This window comes from Pelophylax lessonae (assembly GCF_965119305.1).
Source record: "Pelophylax lessonae genome assembly, chromosome: 1".
NCBI classification, from domain to species: Eukaryota; Metazoa; Chordata; class Amphibia; order Anura; family Ranidae; genus Pelophylax; species Pelophylax lessonae.
This window is the reverse complement of record NC_138768.1, coordinates 389,469,390-389,490,188: the sequence shown is the minus strand read 5'-3', so window position 1 is coordinate 389,490,188 and position 20,799 is coordinate 389,469,390. Positions and strand designations below refer to the sequence as shown.

Here is a 20,799-nt window from a genome sequence, read left to right as displayed (position 1 = left end):
TGCTGCAACCATTTCCAGATAGATCAGACAGACAGTGTTTTAAGCCTATTCAGTTAGAGTCAGGTTCCTCCTTTCCCTGTTATGGCGCGCTCTACTAAGGCGCTTAGTGCCTCTTGGGCCTTCCGTAATCAGGCTTCAGTGATGCAAGTTTGCAAGGCTGCGACCTGGTCGTCTGTGCACACCTTTACAAAATGTTATAAAGTGGATGTGTTGGCATCTGCAGATGCTTCCTTTGGCTGCAAGGTTTTGCAGGCTGCTGTTTAGAGGATCTGGTCCTCTTTGAGGGTGTATTGTTTTTTTTTTTTTTTTCAGGTGAGCTCCAGTTGTTCTTGTTTGAGCTGCATGTTACCTGGTTGGCTATGGTTTAGCCTTGGGAAAATCTTTTCTGCTGTTCCCACCCACCATGTTTAACACTGCTTTGGGACATCCCAATGGTTAAGAAGATCAGGAGTTGTGCCCATCAATGAACAATGGAGAAAATAGGATTGTCTTACTGTAAAATCAATTTCTTTGATGTTCATTGATGGACACAGCACCCACTCATCTGTGGAGTTGGATTTCTTCTGACACTGCTTGTAACAAAACTGAGTGCCTATGGCTGAGAGTGGGAGCATACCCCCTGGGACTGCCCAGAAGCGTAGTCAAGCTTTTTTTCTGCCTAGTGCCCTACTCCTGTAGGGGGCAGTATAACCCAATGGTTAAGAAGATCAGGAGCTGGGTCCGTCAATGAACATCAGAAAAATTGATTTTACGGTAAGACAAAAATCCCATTTTTCAGTCTGTTCAGTTGTGCATTTTATCCATGCATTGGGCAGTACTATGCTATATAACATTGCTTTATTCCTAATCATATGGTATTTGACCAGTATATCTGTTCAGATATGAAAATAAAGGGACGAGGAATACAGTTATATATACAGTTGGCCATTATTGTATTCAAACTAGTTATTGTAGGACTCTTCTCTGTTTCTCTTTCCAATTTGAGTATTTTACAGGCAACAACTCAGATACTGCAGATAGATTTTGCTGGATAGGATAGGACTAGGGGTGCATAGAGTGCAATTGCTGAGTTGAAAGGAGGAGCTGAAATAAAATATGCTTGCCTCTTAGCATATATGTAAATGTTGTAGCTCCAAAGTAATAGCACCATCAGGTCTGGTAATTCGGCTTGCCAGCCTGAATGGAGCTTGGGGAGCAATATACTCTACACAAGTGAACAGAATCTAGCTGTGTTTTCTGAGTGGGCATGTAAGGTTCAATTCCCTTAGCTGCATGAATTAATTAAATTGCTTTTGATATTTAATGTCTTAAATGTTGGTTAAAAACGTTCTTTCGCAAGTGTAAATTTGGCATAGGTATAAAATGTGCATTTTTTTTATACATGAAATATATTTCACATGGATTATTTTTTTCTCGTGAGTCATTACTCATGAATAAAACCCTAATAAGGTATCGGCCATTGCTAACTGGCCACATTTTTTCAAACGATGCTCCTCTCTGGTGGCACCTGTCACTGCCCTGACCCATAAAGGGTGCTCATCCACCTCTCTGACTGGACCAGTTTTACATTGGCAACACACTGTTAAACCCTTCTGCTTGGAAGTTGACACATTCAATGTGGGTCTCAGTGTTGGACTTTTACAGACAGTCCAAAGCAAGAAGCATCCCTGTGTTTTCTTTTCTAAAAAGAAAACCCCCATATTTACACAAGCAGAAAAATATGGCATTGGAGATCATGACTTGTTTGCTATACAGCATGTGTTGGAGGAATGGCAGTACAGGCGTTCCCCGGGTTACAAACATCTGACTTACAAATGACAGAGAGAGGAGGGAGGGAGTGAGACAACAGGAAGTGAGAGGAAATCTACCCCTAGTTGTCTCTACTGACGTTTATCACTAATCCTTGTTTCCACAACCCAAAATTTTCAAAATCTAATTGTCATAGGGACAGAAAGTGAGGTGAAATCTTCGGAACAGGGGCACAGACAGCAAAACAATTGTTACAGGGGTGTTAATCCTTCCCTGTGCTATCCCAAAAACGTAAACATATTTTTTGGCTGTAGCTACACTTAAAAAATGTACCTGTTCTGACTTACAAACAAATTCAACTTAAGAACAAACCTACAGACCCTATCTTGTTTGTAACCCGGGGACCACCTGTATATTTGGATATCTCCATATCATCTGATCATATTTACCAATCACAAAAGCCAACAATATCTCCAGTCTGCTTGACACCCCAATCCAGGGTAGGCTCAACGGTCCCTTTTTTCTTATTTTAATTTTGGCATCACATACAAACCCAATTCCAGCATTAGCTGAGCCTGGTACATTCTCCTATTTCTTTAATCCTAACAACGATTCCTCCTCTGAAGCTCATTATTTTTGCTGCTCAATTTTTGGCATTGACATCCGTGAATTAAATATTCTATTCCTCTAGACATTACCCTGGTGTAATTGAATCTCAGGATCAAGGTTCTCCTGGGTACCCCTGGGTCCCACTGGCTCATATCAGGTCTGTTCTAGGCACCATGCAGACCTTTCAGAGCAATAAAATCATATTCTCAATTCTGTTTCCATATAGAAAACATTGCTGACACTCCTGCACCAAAACCCCTGACTTTCAGCCTGGAGATAACCACGAGAAACGTTTGCCTCAAGATGGCCTCTACTAAGTTTGCTCCATGTTAGTTTGGCCTTTTAAAATTTTGGCCAAGACCAATCATGTGTCAAGTTATGTCTTCTACCGTATCTCCGTATACCCAGTTTCTTTTATGCTTCTCTTTTAAAACCACTGGTTCTCAACAGTTTTCTCTCCCAAGCCATTGCATAGAGGAGCAGGGTCCACATCTCTGTTTGTGACAGACAGTAATACTCCACCCTCTGAGCTTTAAAACAATATCAATAGTTGTAAAGGTTAGGGCCTCAGAATGTATTGACTAGTATTCAAAGAAGTCCTCAAAGTTTTAGCTAGTGCAGTTAAGCAGTTTAATTTTTATTGAGCTCAGAGGGTAGAATTTGTACATACTTGGCTCACCATACATTTACAAATTGCTTTTTTTCCCCTCTACTACAATCTGGCTTGGTACCAGCACATTGATCTACAAGATGCCTTAGGTAAACAAGCAGCTAAATGATTATACTTTTACCTTTCGAATATAATATAAAGTCACAGTATGTCATTTGCAGAGGAGGAACTACCACATGGCCATACGGTTGTATTTTAAGTAAGATTGGAGTATGTGTTTAGTATAATGTGAAATTTGTACATGGATATGTCATAGTATTCATCATGCAGTTTGTACTAATCTCTTTTAGGCTTCCAGTAATTCGGATTCTGAGACCGAAAAAAATACTTTTTCAAATTTGGCTCCGATATCTACGACTTTCACGACAGTTGGTGCTGGTCATGTTCAGATGACCACCAGTACTTTTTCTAAAGACCCAGATAAAGAAGACGAGTTTGGATACAGTTGGAGTAAGTTGAAAATTTGAAAGTGAAACTAAACACACAGTATTTCAATTGGTTCTAAAGGCAGACGGTTTTTATCTTAATGCATAGAATGCATTAAGATAAAAAACCTTCAGTGTGCAGCATCCCCCCTAATATTTACCTAAGCCCCATCTCGATCCAGCAATGCTGCACGAGAATCTTGGCTGCCCGGGGCTCTCCCTCCTGATTGGCTGAGACTAGAGCTGCACGATTCTGGATAAAATAAGACACGTATTTTTTTTGCATAGAGTAAAGATCACGATTCTGTAAACTTTTTTATTTTAAAGATTGTGTCAAAACACAATCTTTAAAATCAAGAAAAAAAGAACGTTCTCCTTTGCACACTGGGTTTTACTGTGACAGAGCTATGAAAACCTTAGGATTGAACAGACAGAAATACAAATCTTTTGGCAGTTAAAACGGCTCCCATGGATTTCATTAGTGTTTTTCGCTGTCTTTCTACAGTTGTCAGCTTTTAAGAGTTCCTACTCGCTTGTCTGTAATGATTGTCAATGACCTACAGTGCATTTAGAAAATAATTCATAGGGCTTTACTTTTTCTACATTTTTTTATATGTTACAGCCTTGTTCCAAAATGGATTAAATTCATTATTTTTCCCATAATTCTGCAAACAATACCCCATAACAACAACTTGAAAGAAGTTTGAGATCTTTGCAATTTTAATAAAAATTAAAAACCAAAAAATCACATGTACATAAGTATTCACAGCCTTTACCATGACACTCAACATTGAGCTTGGGTGCATCCTGTTTCACTAATTATCCTTGAGATGTTTCTACAACTTGATTGGAGTCCACCTGTGGTAAATTCAGTTGATTGGACATGATTTGGAAAGGCGCACATCTGTCTATATAAGGTCCCACAGTTAATCATGCATGTCAGAGCACAAACCAAGCCATGAAGTCCAAGGAATTGTCTGTAGACCTCTTAGACAGGATTGTATCAAGATACAGATCTTGGGAAGGGTACAGAAACATTTCTGCAGCATTGAAGCACAGTGGCTTCCATCATCCATACATGGAAGAAGTTTGGAACCACCAGGACTCTTCCTAGAGTGGGTCGTCCGGCCAAACTCAGCAATTTGGGGGAAGAAGGGCCTTTTTCAGGGGGGTGACAAAGAACCCGATGCTCTCGCAGAGCTCCATTGTTTCTCTTTGGAAAGAAGAGAACCTTCCAGAAGAACAACCATCTCTGTAGCACTCCACCACTCGGGTCTGTATGGTAGAATGGCCAGATGGAAGCCACTCCTCAGTAAAAGGCACATGACAGCCTGCCTGGAGTTTGCCAAAAGGCACCTGAAGGACTCTCAGACCATGAGAAACAAAATGCTCTGGTCTGATGAAACAAAGATTGAACTCTTTGGCCTGAATGGCAAGTGTCATGTCTGGAGGAAACCAGGCACCGCTCATCCCCTGGCCAATACCGTCCCTACAGTAAAGCATGGTGGTGGCAGCAACATGCTGTTGGGATGTTTTTCAGTGACAGGAACTGGGAAACAAGTCAGGATTGAGGGAAAGATTAATGCAGAGAACTCCTTGATGAACGGAGAACTCCTTGATGAAGAACTCCTTGATGTACAGAGAACTCCTTGATGAAGAACTCCTTGATGTACAGAGAACTCCTTGATGAAAACCTGCTCCAGAGCGCTCTGGACCTCAGACTGGGGCGAAGGTTTATCTTCCAACAGGACAACGATCCTAAGCACACAATTCTGTGAATGTCCTTGAGTGGCCCAGCCAGAGCCCAGACTTGAACCCATTTGAACATCTTTGGAGAGATCTGAAAATGCTGTGCACCAATGCTCCCCATCCAACCTGATGGGGCTTGAAAGGTCCTGCAAAGAAGAATGAGAGAAACTGCCCAAAAATTGGTGTGCTAAGCTTCATCATACTCAAAAAGACTTGAGGTTGTAATTGGTGCCAAAATTGCTTCAACAAAGTATTAAGAAAAGGCTGTGACTTGTACTTATGTACATGTGATTTTTTTTTTTTTTTTTCGTTTCTTTTATTTTTAATAATTTTGCAAAGATTTCAAACAGACTTCTTTCACATTGTCATTATGGGGTATTATTTGTAGAATTTTGAGGAAAATAATGAATGTAATCCACTTAATAAGAAGGCTGTAACATAACAAAATGTGTAAAAAGTGAAGCAATGTGAATACTTTCTGGATGCACTGTATATTTGCTTAAAAGTACATTTTTATTTGTTGCTTACATGTTACTAATAGCTTCATAAAACCGTAAACGCTTAGATGAACTATTGGATACTTTACTTTGCAATGCATAGTGTACTGTTTCCCATTATTATGTATTTTTTCATTAGGATAAACAGTTTTTCTTGAAGTACAAAAGTAAAATGTAAGTATGAATATTGCAGTGAGGACATACCGATTCAGGATGTTTTATTTTTTTTTGGTCAACATTGTTAAACAAAAATCTTTTCTATTTTTGTTCTCTTTCTTCACACGCACTGGGTTTTTCACTTGACTTCTTTCCCACTTTTTTAATGTCTAAACTCACTATTTAGTGGGGAAGACCTAAAGCTGCTCACAGAACATAAATGTAACTAAGCTATCTAAAGATAGCCGTTTTTAGCCACTCTCTATGGTAAAATGGTGGTAATAATGTGTTGTTGTTGCTAGGGGACCTCTGCACATTTTTTATCCCAATTTTGCTGCAAAGAGCTAATTACTCATGTCTGTTCTTAGTATGATGGACTTGTTAATTAGTGCTTCTTCCTCCCATTTAGGAAAGATATCACAGCGGTATGGAAACCTGCCAGGAGAATTGCATATGATAGAATTGGAAAAAGGGAAGACTGGATTGGGCCTGAGCCTTGCTGGAAACAAAGACCGATCACGAATGAGCGTCTTCATCGTGGGGATAGATCCAAATGGAGCAGCTGGCAAAGATGGCCGGTTGCAGATTGCCGATGAGTTATTAGAGGCAAGTATATGTCAATAAGCCGCCAGTGAATACATCCATTGTACTTGTAAATGCAGATTCTGAATCCTATTGAGCAACTTATGAACAAGACGGAAATAAAGATTCCTTGTCGATTAAAGGTTCTTCTATTTCAATCAGTAAAGGCTTAGGTATCTTAATTAATCTTTTATCAGTTTTGGCTTTTCTTTAAAAGGCAGCACTTCATAAATAATACAACTGAAGAACATATCCAAATGTGTTGTTTTGGCATAATAAAATCCCTTGGACTGCATAGCTCATATTTTTTTTTTTTAGGTTGCCTGCATTAGGGTAAAATGTCATGTGCCTGATGCTGTTCTGTTCTAATCTCAGCATATGTGTTTTTCTTAGATTAATGGACAAATACTATATGGAAGAAGTCATCAGAATGCTTCATCCATTATCAAGTGTGCACCATCTAAAGTCAAAGTAATTTTTATCAGGTAAAAATGTTCAAATTATTTTATAATAGTTTCCTGCTAGGTACACTGTCTGCATAAAGATTGCAGAGAAATGTTTGCCCACTCTTCTTTGCAAAATAGCTCCAGCTTTTTCAGATTGAATGGAGAGTGTCTGTGAACAGCAATTTTCAAGTCTTGCCACAGATTCTCAATTGGGGTTTGGTCTGGACTTTGACTTGGCCATTTTAACACATGAATGTGCTTTAATCTAAGCTGTTCTGTTGTAGCTCTGGCTGTATGTTTAGGGTCGTTGTCCTGCTACAAGGTGAACCTCTGTCCCAGTCCAAAGTCTTTTGCAGACTCTTAACAGGTTTTCTTCTAAGATTGCCCTCTATTTGGCTCCATCCATCTTCCCATCAAATCTGACCAGTGTCCCTGTCTCTGCTGAAGAAAAGCATCCCCATAACATGATGTTGCCAACATAATGTTTCTCAATGGGGATGGTGTGTTCATGGTGATGTGCAGTGTACACATAGCGTTCTGCTTTTAAAGTCAAAAAGTTCAATTTTGGTCTCATCTGACCAGAGCACTGTCTTCAACATGTTTGCTGTATCCCCCACATGGCTTCTCGCAAACTTCAAACGGGACTTCTTATGGCTTTCTTTCAACAATGGCCTTCTTCTTGCCACTTTTCCATAAAGGTTAGATTTGTGGAATGCATAACTAATAGTTGTCCTGTGGACAGATTCCCCCACTGAGCTGTGGGTCTCTGCAGCTCCTCCAGAGTTACCATGGGCCTCTTGGCTGCTTCTCTGAATAATGTTCCCCTTGCCCAGCCTGTCAGTTTAGGTGGACGGTCATGTCTTGGTAGGTTTGCAGTTTGCCATACGCTTTCCTTTTCAGATGATGGATTGAACAGTGCTCTGTGAGATGTTCAAAGCTTGGGATTCTTTTTATAACCTAACCCTGCTTTAAACTTCTCCACAGCTTTATCCCTGACCTCTCTGGTGTGTTCCTTGGCCTTCATGATGCTGTTTGTTCACTAAGGTTCTCTAACAAACTCTAAGGGCTTCACAAAACCGCTGTAGTTATACTGAAATTAAATTACCCACAGGTGGAATCTATTTACGAATTAGGTGACTTCTGAAGGCACTTGGTTCCACTAAATTTTAGTTAGGGGTATCAGAGTAAAGGGGGCTGAATACAAATGCACGCCACACTTTTCAGATATTTATTTGTAAAAACTGTTAAACCATTTATCATTTTCCTTCCACTTCACAATTATGTGCCACTTTGTGTTGGTCTGTCAAATAAAATCCCCTTACAAAAAAAAAAAAAGCAATTACATTTTTGGTTGTTACATGACAAAATGGAAAAATGTCAAGGGGTCTGAAAAGTTTTTCAAGGCACTGTGTGTGTGTATATATATATATATATATATATATATATATAATATATATATATATATATATATATATAAATGTTATACACAGACTTTTTAATTCACATGCTGACATACATTACATAGTCAGTTTGAAAAAAGACAAAGTCAACCAATCGAAAAAAGGATGTACAAATCGAAAACTGAAAACCTGCATATACGAAACCCTAGACCTACACCTGATCCAGAGGAAGGCAAAACAATCCTTTTATAAAGCATGGTCCACTTTTCTCCAACTAGGAAAAAAAATCCTGTCTGATTTCTGAAAGCAAAATAGTAGTATTATTTTGCACATTACTGGGTTTAGTTTACTATGGCAAGAAACAAGTCAGTGTTTCAACAATATTTTTGGCTTCACTAAAAGTGGATGTAAACCCGATTAATGAATTTTTACCTCGGCACATTTATCTGTAGTGTTTACTTATCCAAAGCCCCAAGTCCCGTGTATTTATGCTGCTCTCCCATCACCGAGATGGGAAATAAGAACAGCTGAAAATTTGTGTCAGGATGGGTGCTATAAATAGATTAGCAAAGAGCTGGTCTATTCGATGCACAGCTCTGCACATTCCTTCCTTCCTGTGCCTATGTGGCGGGGGGGGGGGCGGGGGGGGTGGGTTGCCTTTCCTCCAATTGGCTGTCACACAGTGTTTGCCAAGACTACACTCCCACAGCTAAAACAGGAAGGAAAAAACACGGTGTATATTTTCTAAACAGTATATAAAGCTGAAGACAGCAGATATAAAATGTATATAGGGAGATTTGTTGCATCTCTGTGTATCCTCGGAGGCTATTCACTTCACTGGGTAGAGGAGAGGGTTTACATCCATTTGAAGCTATTTCTGAAAATTCATTAATTTCATTTACTGAGAGTTCCCCCTTTTCACATACTGGCTGTTTTTAACATTGTCTTAGCTTTGATCTACATTCAGTTGTGGGGATCCATGCTAAAGACGTACAGTATAAAGTAACACTCAAAATGTTAATAAATAATGACAATTTAATAGTGTAACTTAGGATTAGTAAACCAACACTTTAATATGCTCTATTTACTAATAATTTTATATTATGTATTTTCCCATGTTGTATGATCATTGTTTGCTTTACCAACGACTTTTTATGGTAATTCTTGTAAAAAAAAAAAAAGACTGGCAATAAAATGTTTCTATTACCAGTGGCTATCAGTCAATTTTAGGCTTTCATTGTATGGCCTGCTCTGATAGAATTACAGCTAAAATGTCATGGCTTGCTGTGGGCAGCATGAAATACTTTCCTTGCTCCAAGTTTGACAGATCAGGCCCAGCAAATTTATATGCTTGGCCGTGTCATACATAAGTAGCATGTTGATAATGGAAAATGATGGACTACTAACACTAGAACCAGCGTGTTTTTCTGTGTTTTCGTGATTGAATGCTGTTCTGTGTGACATATCATCATCTGCTTAGACATTTGGTACAGCACTATTTCTGTAGGCGTGTTGATTAACTGATGTTTGTTTAAAAAATTCCTGTGAGGCACACATGCCTTGGCAATAATCTGGTGGGTTTTAGAGAGGGTTTTTGCTGTGCCTGAATGTCAATGGATAGCTATCTAGAGGATTGGAGTCAAGAGCATGACCTTTTACATCTTTTATGGATAGTTGCAATGGTAGAGTTCAGTTTACTGTATAGTTATACCTTTTTATTTTATTTTCAAGCTGGTTAAGGAAATCATTGCTAAATACTGAATATATGTTTTTCTTTTTCCCCTGAAAGGAATAAAGATGCTGTAAGCCAAATGGCAGTGTGCCCCGTGAAAACGACAGATCTGTGCCCTTCCAACTCTTCTGCCTTTCCAAGTCAAGAGGTAGACATCACACTGGCACATTTACATAATGCTGTCTGCCTTTCTGTGGCAGACATGTGGACAGGATTGTTTCAGCAATGAGAATCTGGCTGGGAAATGCCGGATGTTTTGTGTGGAATGGGTGCCATGCGAGTCCTGCCGAGTGGTGCCCTTCTTGGCTTTGGTCATATTTGGCCCAAGAATTGTAGTGGAAAGAAATTGGATTTCTGCTTACAAGCAACATTCAGCTTTTACTGTAATTTAGAAAAGCTGTTACCAAGCATTTGGGAATATAATCCTCTGATAACTTTTTTGTGAAACTATGTTTGATCACAAGTTGTATTTCTACTGATCTTTATATCAATCATTTAACTTCTTTGTAGCTTAAATTTAAGAATAAAATATGTATTTGTTTTTATTTAGAATGAAGAAAACATTCCAGCATTAGCTCCTCCAATTAATTTTGGCTCCTTCAAAAATGTTTTCCATGTGGATTTACCAAAGGTATTTTCTTTGTTTTTTAGTTCTCTTTCTTACTCGAACATGCATTCATAAATGCTAAACAAACAGGTGTTACTTTCAGCACATCGTTATTATAGAAAACCATGTAACTGCTGCAGGCCCAGTTACACAGGGGGCTTAAATTTTACGTAAACCCATAAAAAAAACGTTTGTTTTTGAAAATCTATGCTTTTATATTTTATTTTCTATGCTAGTCTACATGAAATACCGTACCTGATGAATCCTGTTCTAGTCTGTCTGTTCAGACCCATGGTAGTAATGCCAGGTATGCACAGTTCAATGCTCATAGGGAAGAGCAGGATGCCATGCTTTGATGGACCTGTAGTCCCCTAGTCCGTCTGCAACATTCCATCCCTCTATGTGCTGTTTTTAGTGGCCTCTGTCCTGAGCCTCACTGTCTGTTCTAACACTGCAATAAATTTGCAAAAAATTGCAAAAAAAAAAAACAGCCACACACATTATATTCTGATAAAAGATATAAATATAATCCACAACAATGCCATGCAGTGCTTTCCCCAAAAAAACAAAACCCATGAAACTGTCAATGGAAAAATGTCCAATAATAAAGTCCATTAAGGTGCAAAATCCTCCACTGCATAGTGCCTTGCTTCAGCGAGAATGGCTGCCTGGGACAGAGAGAGGGGAACTGACGTCATTCCCCTCTCTCTGAAACCCTGGAAACCGGGAGCAACTAGTATTTTTCACTTCTGGTTCCGCCCCTTTGTTTACCTGACCACCAGCGGCCAGAGAAGCAGTCGATTGGACCAATCTCAGTCTGATTGGCTGCATGGGGGGCCAGAGGAAAGAATTGGGGACTAATAGACCCCAAATCTCCATAAAGAGGACCTGTCACGGCCCATGCTATCACAAGGGATGTTGTTCATCCCTTATGATAGCAATAACCTTTGTACAAATAAAAAAAAATGTTGTACCGCCCTGAATAGCATTCATGAAACTGCTTTAAAATTCCTCAAAAACAAATAATTGGACACTTTTGGGGTAATTTCAGTTAAATAGCATTTTAAATGTGTGTATTTCATTATGGTTTGGTGCATGTTAAGTATTAACTGGTGACAAAACAAGATTTATCCAGGTATCCGCAGCATTCAACAATTGTTTTTTTTTTCTAGAACACAAATGCATATATTGATCAAGCACTTCTGTCTAGTCCAGGGGTCTCAAACTGGCAGCCCTCCAGCTGTTGCGGAACTACAAGTCCCATCATGCCTCTGCCTATGGGAGTCATGCTTGTATTTGTCAGCCTTGCAATGCCTAATGGGAATTGTAGTTCTGCAACAGCTGGAGGGTCACCAGTTTGGGTCACCAGTTTGAGACCTTTGGTCCAGTGGCTTGAGAAGCAGTATCAGTTAAACAGTTAAAGGCCTGGGGCACCCACTAATAAATGGGCACACTTACAAATCGTACCACCATTAACTCTCTTCAGCATGAATTCACCTTATGATGTTGCGTAGCAAAAGAGTTGTTACACCAGGATAGGAATAGATACTTCCTAACAGATAAATTAGCTGAATGTACACACTGTGACCCATATGCAAAAAAACTTGGAGAACTGCTCAAAGCACTACAAACCTTCCCCTGCAGTCCAAAGCACAAAAAGGAGCTGGCATTCAATAAAAACTCATCCAGGCTAGTAGAAACAAATCAGAAGGTGGAAATGCTGCACATTAAAGCCTAACTGTTGTATAGACAGGTGAAGATTCAGCCTAAGCTCCTCCTGACTGTGTTCCTCTCATTCGTATCCGTATCTTCATCTGTCTCTATAGTGGCTGGGCTTCGTTGCGCAGTGTTTCCACCTTCTGTCAGCTAAATTTATATTTAAGAGTTTTTTTTTCTTAAATTCCCTGCATGTGATTTAAAGTGGTTGTAAACCTTTACCTATACCCATTGAGGTGACTGGCCTCAGGTGATACACAGAGATGAAACAAATCTTCTTGCTTAAGTTGTACCTGTGTAACTGCAGCAGTCTTTCCCCTACATCCATTCAAAGTGCAGGATTTACACAGGATCTCTCAGCTCTAAAAAGCAGGGGATGCAGAGCTGAAGTTACATCAGTAAAGAGAGCTCTGAGAGCTGATTGGAGGGAAGGGACACCCCCACCCTCTTTCACACAGCACAGGTACAGCGTTGAAGCTGTCAATGACAGGCTGTTCCCTCTGTCACCATTTTTCTCCTGGTGCCCGAAACACTTGTCAGATGGGACTCATACAGATAGCAGAGGAATGAGGCAGCGTACAGAAATTTGACTTGGTGCTCTGGATTGAGACGAGCACACACTTTACAAGGATATGCTTTGTTTTGTTAATTTTTCATGTCCAAGGTTTACAATTACTTTTATGTTAGAGGTGAACAAAAGTTTAGCTAACTTCACTCCGTGTTACATTTAGTTATCCTCAATCACTCTGTGAACCATCATATTATTGTACTTTAGTGTGCTGACACACAGCTACTGCTTGAAGCTGGACTGCTAAATGCAGGGATGACATATATACTATATATCAAAAAGTAGTGAGCCTCATGTCCCCCTTTCTTCTGTTTTGTGCACAACCAGAAGGCATTCTTACACGTCTGTTTGTAATACATTCAAAATGATTTGCTCTTTAGTTCAGTTTCCATTTCTTCAAGTTATACATGATCCAATTGTTCCATGTATGACTTGAAGAAATAGAAATTAAACTAAAAAGCAAGTGTTATTTTGCATTTATATATACAGTGCATCTGGAAAGTATTCACAGTGCTTCACTTTTTTTCCACATTTTGTTATGTTACAGTCTTATTGTGGATTAAATTCATTATTTTCCTCAAAATTCTACAAACAATACCCCAAAATAACAATGTGAAAGAAGTCTGTTTGAAATTTTTGGAAATTTATTAAAAATAAAAAACACCAAAAAATCACATGTACATATGTTTTCACAGCTTTTGCTCAATACTTTGTTGAAGCACCTTCAGTACCTATTACAGCCTCAAGTCTTTTTGAGTATGATGCTACAAGCTAGGCACACCTATTTTTAGGCAGTTTCTCCCATTCTTTTTTGCAGGACCTTTTAGCTCCATCAGGTTGGATGGGGAGCGTCGGTGCACAGCCATTTTCAGATCTCTCCAGAGATGTTCAATTGGGTTCAAGTCTGGGCTCTGGCTGGACCACTCAAGGACATTCACAAGGTTGTCCCCTAGCCACTTGTTATCTTGGCTGTGTGCTTAGGGCCCTTGTCCTGTTGGAAGATGAAGCTTTGCCCCAGTCTGAGGTCCAGAGCACTCTGGAGCAGGTTTTCATCAAGGAGTTCTCTGTACATTTCTGCATTCATCTTTCCCTCGATCCCGAATAGTCTCTCGGTTCCTGCCGCTGAAAAACATCCCCACAGCATGATGCTGCCACCACCATGCTTCACTGTAGGGATGGTATTGGCCATGTGATGAGCAGTGCCTGGTTTCCTCCAGACATGAGGCTTGCCATTCAGGCCAAAAAGTTAAATCTTTGTTTCATCAGACCAGAGAATTTTGTTCCTTTAGGGTCTGAGCGACCTTCAGGTGCCTTTTGGCAAGCTCCAGGAAGGCAGTCATGTGCCTTTTACTGAGGAGTGGCTTCAGTCTGGCCACTCTACCTTACAGGCCTGATTGGTGGAGTGCTGCAAAGATGGTTGTTCTTCTGGAAGGTTCTCATCTTTCCACAGAGAAACGCTGGAGCTTTGTGAGAGTGACCATTGAGTCACCTCCCTGACTAAGGCCCTTCTTCCCCAATGGCTCAGTTTGGCCGGGCAGCTCACTTTAGCAAGAGTCCTGGTGGTTCCAAACTCCTTCCATTTACGGATGATGGAGGCCACTGTGCTCATGGAGGCCACTGTGCTCATTGGGACCTTCAATGCTGCAGACATTTTTTTGTACTCTTCCCCAGATCTGTACCTCGATACAATCCGGTCTAAGAGGTCTACAGACGATTCCTTGGACTTAATGGCTTGGTTTGTGCTCTGACATGCACTGTTAACTGTGGGACCTTATATAGACAGATGTGTGCCTTTCCAAATCATGTCCAATCAACTGAATTTACCACAGGTGGACTCCAATCAAGTTGTAGAAACATCTTAAGGATTACCAATGGAAACAAGATGCACCTGAGCTCAATTTTGTGTACCATGGCAAAGGCTGTGAATACTTATGTAGCACTGCCCCCTTAAGGACTGCTGAATTTTCACACTTTCGGGTCCCCCTGGGTTACCGTTAGCAACATTGGCAATTCACAGTCTATAAAGGTGTAATGGATATCAGCGCAACTAAATAAATAAAGTATTGAAGTATCAAAAAATATTGTGGCTGCAATATCAAAGTGGTGAATCACTACACATAAAATCAATAAATATATGAAGTGATATCGCGCTACAATAAAGTGCTAATAACAAAAAATTGCTTGGTTGAAGAAATTACTGAATATATCAACAAATCAATCAACATAAAACATATGTGTCCATATGACCTCTGTATATAAGGTATTTATTAAATAATCCAAATATTAAAACTCACATTCGTAGGCACAACCTGTGCGGGCTGGGTAGGCATTGAATCGGTTTAGGAGATGCAGGAGAAGTTGTGTCCTGTAGCTGGATCTCGCCCGTGGTGTCTCCCCCCCCCTAGACGCGTATCGTCAGGTGCTGATGGGCGTGTGACTTCCTCAGTAGGTCATATGGACACATATGTTTTGTGTTGATTGATTTGTTGATATATTCAGTAATTTCTTCAACCCTTTTAATTATTGCACCTTTGCACAGCAACTTTTGTTATTTGCACTGCACAGCATTTTTTGCTGTTCGAATAGAACAGCAATTTTTTGTTATTAGCACTTTATTGTAGCGCGATATCACTTTATATATTTATTAATTCAAAGTCTATCTCTTTACTTCTTGGCTCAGTCAATAATTAATCCAGGGGTTTGTCGTTGTTTTGTTTTTATTTTATAAATTAGGGATTGGAGAAGGGATTAGTGGGATACTCCAGATTAACTATGCACAAAGTTTGGTGGACATCTATCTGTTGGTACAGCCAGGCTGTTGATCCCCTGGCCACTTAGGTGGATTTAGGATTAAGTCTCTTTCCAGATGACTTTATGAACTAAAGTTATCTTCAAGACACTCTCCTAGTATCCTCTTTCTTGACCACTGACACCCGTCCACTGACTATTCTACTCCGGGATAGCCCCCCTCAGGTCAGGCCCCTTGACATGATCCCCTGTACTCCAGATACTGTTTTTCTAGGGTCTCCAGTGTCTCCCCCTCAGCTTTCCTGGACCTCTGGGTTCAGCTCTGTTCCTCTGGCTCTCAGAACGACCTCCTGATGCCACGTGCCATTGCTACAGGGTAGGAGGCAGCTGCCATCCTCCCTCCAGGACTCTGCTCACCAGCCATAGATCCCATAGCACATGCGCTCCTGGCTTTTATACAGTATCCCAGAATGCACCAATACCGCCTGTCTCGCCCAATCACCAGGACTGTATCAAAGCCTATGTATCCATTGGTCAGGTTTCCTCCCACTGTCCAACATGCCTCCCTATTGGACCAGTGTGAAACACTCTCTAGACTCAATGAATCACATACTGAGCACATCTGAGCAGACCTCACTCACAGATCCTGCTCTCTGGTAGGCAGAAAGCAATATAGATTGTCTTGCTGCTCCTCTGATTAGCAGACCGAGCCAAAAACTATACTCTCTCACTAGCACCTACCTAGGAGGGTGTTACACTTATGTACAGTACATGTTATTTTTTTTTTCTGTTTCTTATTTATAATAAGTAAGATTTCAAAAAAGCTTCTTTCAAATTGTCATTATGGGGTATTGTTTGTAGAATTACGAGAAAAATAATGAATTTAATAAATTTTGGAATAAGGCTGTAACATGACAAAACGGGGAAAAAGTGAAGAACTATGAATACTTTCAGGATGCACTGTATATAAAGCAGGTAAAATAAGTATTGAACACGTCAACAGTTTTCAACAGGTAAATCTATTTCTAAAGGTGCTGTTGACATGACATTTTCACCACATGCCTATAACAATCCATGCAATCCATACATGCAAAGAAACCAAAACGAAAAAGTTCAGAAATTAAGTTATGTGTAATAAAATGAGGAAAAAGAAAAAAACATCACACAGGGAAAAAGTATTGAACACGCTAACTGAAATGTATTTAATACTTTGTACAAAATCTTTTGTTGGTAATGACCGTTTCAATACTCCTAGTCCTCCTTCAATACTCCTAGTCGCATACATTGCTCAGGTGCGATTTTAGCACATTCTTCCACACAGTCTTCAAATCTTTAGGGTTCTGTGGGCCTCTTCTATAAAACTCTGATCTTTAGTTCTTTTTATAGATTTTCTGTTGGATTCAAGTCAGGTAATTGGCTGGGCCATTCTAGCAGCTTTATTTTCTTTCTTTGAAACCAATTAAGAGTTTCCTTGGCTTTGTGTTCGGAATCATTGTCTTGCAAAGGGCCACCATCATTTTATCTTTATCATCCTGGTAGATAGCAGCAGATTTTTATCAAGAATGTCTTGGTATATTTTTCTATTCATCCTTCCTTTAGGGCTCTTTCACACGGAGCGGACCGCATTGCGATCCGCTCCGGCACTTTTTTTTTTTTTCACGGAGCGGATGACATTTGTGTCATCCGCTCCGTATTTCCGCATATCATCCCATCCGTTTGCGGATGATATACGGACATAATGTAAGTCTATGGGCATTGCGGATGTCAGCGGATGACACCGCTGATATCCAATTTTCCTTCCTTTCCGTTTTTTGAACGGAGGAAAAATAGGGTTCTGTTCTGTTCCAAAAAACGGAACAGAACTGAAAGGAAGAAAATCGGATGTCAGCGGATGGTCATCCGCTGACATCCGCAATGCCATTGACTTACATTATGTCCGTAAATCATCCACAAAATAATAGGATTATTTGCAGACATACGGAGCGCCCCTGTGAAAGGGCCCTTAGTGATATGAAGCTTACCAGTATCGTACACTGAAAAATGGCCCACGCCATGATGTTCCCTCCTCCTTTGCTTTTGGTATGGTGTTTTTTGGGGTGATGTGCAGTGCCATTTGACCTCCAAACATGGTGTTTATTATGGCTTCCAAAGAGTTAAATTTTGGTCTCATCCAACCAGACTATAATCTCCCAGTATTTCACAGGCTTGTCTAAATGTTCTGCAGCAAACTTTAAACGAGCTCCAATATGCTTTTTCTTCAGCAACAGAGTCTTGCATGGTGAGCATGCATACCTGCCATTGCAGTTGAGTGCATTACTTATTGTTTTCTTTTACTTATTGTTTACAATTGTACCTGCTAATTCCAGGGCTTTCTTAAGCTCTCCACAAGTGGTTTTTGTCTCTTGGACAACTCTTTCTTTTTACTCCTCTGTCAGAAATCTTTTGAGAAGCACCTGGTCGTGGTTTTTGGTGAAATTATGTTATTTCCACTTCCGGATTATGGCCGCAACAGTGCTCACTGGAACATTCAGAAGTTTAGAAATCTTTGTGTAACCAATGCCATCAGTATGTTTTAAACAATAAGGTTGCAAAGGTCTTAAGAGATCTCTTTACTTTTACCCACACACGAGATGTTTATGTGCCACCTTGGTAATGAGACACCTTTTTATAGGCAATCAGTTGAGACTAAACCAGCTTATATTAATTTGCACTGACAAGGGGCAGGATTGATTTCTAATTACTGATAGATTTCAGCTGGTGTCTTGGCTTTCCATGCCTTTTAGCCCCACCTTTCTTCATGTGTTCATTGTCAGCAGCACCTTTTAGAAATATATACTGTATACCTAAAAAAAATGATAATGTGTTCTTTACTTATTACTTTACTTATGTGTACCTATTTTATCTGCTGTGTATATATACACACACACACACTTTTTCAAATTATTTAAATGTATTTTTAATCCTAGCTTTGCAAATATTTTTTGCAGTAATATGCAATATATATATATATATATATATATATATATATATAAACATGTCTAACAAGTGTGATTGTTTTCCCAGTTGGCAACCTAGCAGTGCGTACCAGTCATAAAAGCTTGGCCAAGGACTTCATTCCATATAATTCTAGATACGGAATTCTCCCCAACCCTCAATTCATGCTCCGAACAGACCAATTATCTATTATATATAACTGATTGACATCAGTCTGTAGATATGTATGTGTATCATTAGCTACTATTGTCAGTAGTAAAAAAGGTAACCATCAAAGCTACACACATGAAGACATACTGAGCAGATGACAGTTTATGATGATGTGTTTCAGCGAGTGCTTGGCAAGGTCATGGGGAATAAAAAAAAGAAAGAGGGGAAAGTGGAAACTTTCATCTACTATGGTGTTCTAAGGGTTCTTTCGCTAATAAAATTGCCATACATGCTGTTTAGCTCTGTTCAGCCACAGCTGCACTTCTGCTATTCTGACATATTAGAAATACTGAGTCTGGGCCAATATCTGGACACTGATAAAAAGTAATAATTTCTCCAGGGTAGAGCTATTTCTCTATTCTCAATAAGTGGCTTATCTTTGGCAACAGAGCATAGTTAAAATGCAACTGAAAGCTTTAAGTGTATGTAAACCCTAATAATGAGCTTTTGTTATATACTCCCTTTTGGTCTGTTCAATATATTTTTGAACATCTTGTTATATCAGTTTGGTAAGTGCAAAAAAGACCTGCCATAATTTTTTTTTTCAAAAAAATTGTGTGCTCTTATCAGTTACGGTTTCCAATTGTCTGAAACCTACACTTAAGGGTTCTTTCATACCACGTGCAATATGAGTGCATTGGCTGGCTATTCCAGTGCAGTCCCACCACATGACAAGGCAAAATACTTGTTCTCCCTATTAGCCTCTCACTCACGCATTGGAGTACCTATCTATTGCTGTTTAGTTTTTTCTATTTTTTTGATAAAGGTACAGTGAGAGTTTTGTATGTTAAATGAGAATGTGTTAATTTATTACTTTGACTTTCATAAGGATCAAATGATGTTTTAGGAACTGTTGATACCAAAATCTGCATTCATTTAAACTTTAAAATGTAGCCTGTTTTATTTTAACAGATATCTTTTTTTTTTTTGTAAGTCTGTGGACTATAACATGAAGAAAACAGTGATGTGTATATTTTTCATATTACTGACAGGATCAGGGAGGTCTGGGTATTGCTATCAGTGAAGAAGACACACTTAATGGAGTAGTCATTAAAAGCCTAACTGATTATGGTGCAGCGGCAAAGGTGAGAGTCATGGTTTTGTGACTGATGTCAAATCATATACCATGTTTGTGAACCATGGCTGTTTTTTAAAGTGCGTTTTTTATTTTTTTTTTTATACCCAGGATGGACGTATCAAGGTTGGGGATCGTATCTTGGCAGTTGATGATGAACCAGTGGTGGGTGCTGCAATTGACAAGGTATGTTTTTCACATTCCAGAAGTAGTACATTATGGTGTCCATTTATGAAACTAGTGTCTATCGTTATCCAAATGAAACCTGCAGTGCCACTCTAAGCTGAGACAGAAATCTCCCCAAGTTGCACTGAAGGGAGCTGGTGTCAGTGCACCATTGAGAGGTGTAAGAACATTATCGAAGAGAAGAAAAGGGGCCGCTCACCAACCCAGTGCATTAGTATGTAGATAATCATCTACATACTAATGCACTGGGCATCTACATACTAATGCACTGGGCATCTACATACTAATGCACTGGGTTGGTGAGTGGCGCCTTTTCTTCTCTTTTAATATTGTCTATCGTTGATCATCATCTTCACTTTGCAGTGGTTTGTGAAGCTGCAATGGGGAGAGGGGATCTAGGGCAGCTTCTCATCACAGCACAGTGAGAAGCTGCCTGTGATTCTCATACAAACATCCAGTTTAAAAAAAGTGCAATGTGAACACCTGACTGACAATTTGTGCAAATTATCTCCCCCCGCCCCCCCCCCCCCTGCCTTTCCACAGATCCTCTGCTTCCTCTGTCACCAATCGGCCACCCGAAAATGTTTTGTAAAGCCGAAAGCATAAAAAAAAGTGTGTGTTTGTGTATATATATATATAATATATATATATATATATATATATATATATATATATATATA

The 20,799-nt window shown here is 39.6% G+C and overlaps 1 protein-coding gene across 8 annotated transcripts in view; it reads left to right on the top strand.

Annotated features, from left to right (window-relative positions):
- The window catches only part of MPDZ (multiple PDZ domain crumbs cell polarity complex component), a 334,396-nt gene that overhangs the window by 246,990 nt on the left and 66,607 nt on the right, over positions 1 to 20,799 (top strand). For all 8 annotated transcript variants that reach the window (XM_082263865.1, XM_082263863.1, XM_082263860.1 and 5 more), the window contains 7 exons: positions 3,319 to 3,478; positions 6,265 to 6,461; positions 6,831 to 6,922; positions 10,073 to 10,163; positions 10,566 to 10,646; positions 19,851 to 19,943; positions 20,045 to 20,119. In XM_082263865.1, coding sequence (XP_082119991.1) covers positions 3,319 to 3,478; positions 6,265 to 6,461; positions 6,831 to 6,922; positions 10,073 to 10,163; positions 10,566 to 10,646; positions 19,851 to 19,943; positions 20,045 to 20,119 — 789 coding nt within the window. The remainder of the gene's footprint in view (positions 1 to 3,318; positions 3,479 to 6,264; positions 6,462 to 6,830; positions 6,923 to 10,072; positions 10,164 to 10,565; positions 10,647 to 19,850; positions 19,944 to 20,044; positions 20,120 to 20,799) is intronic.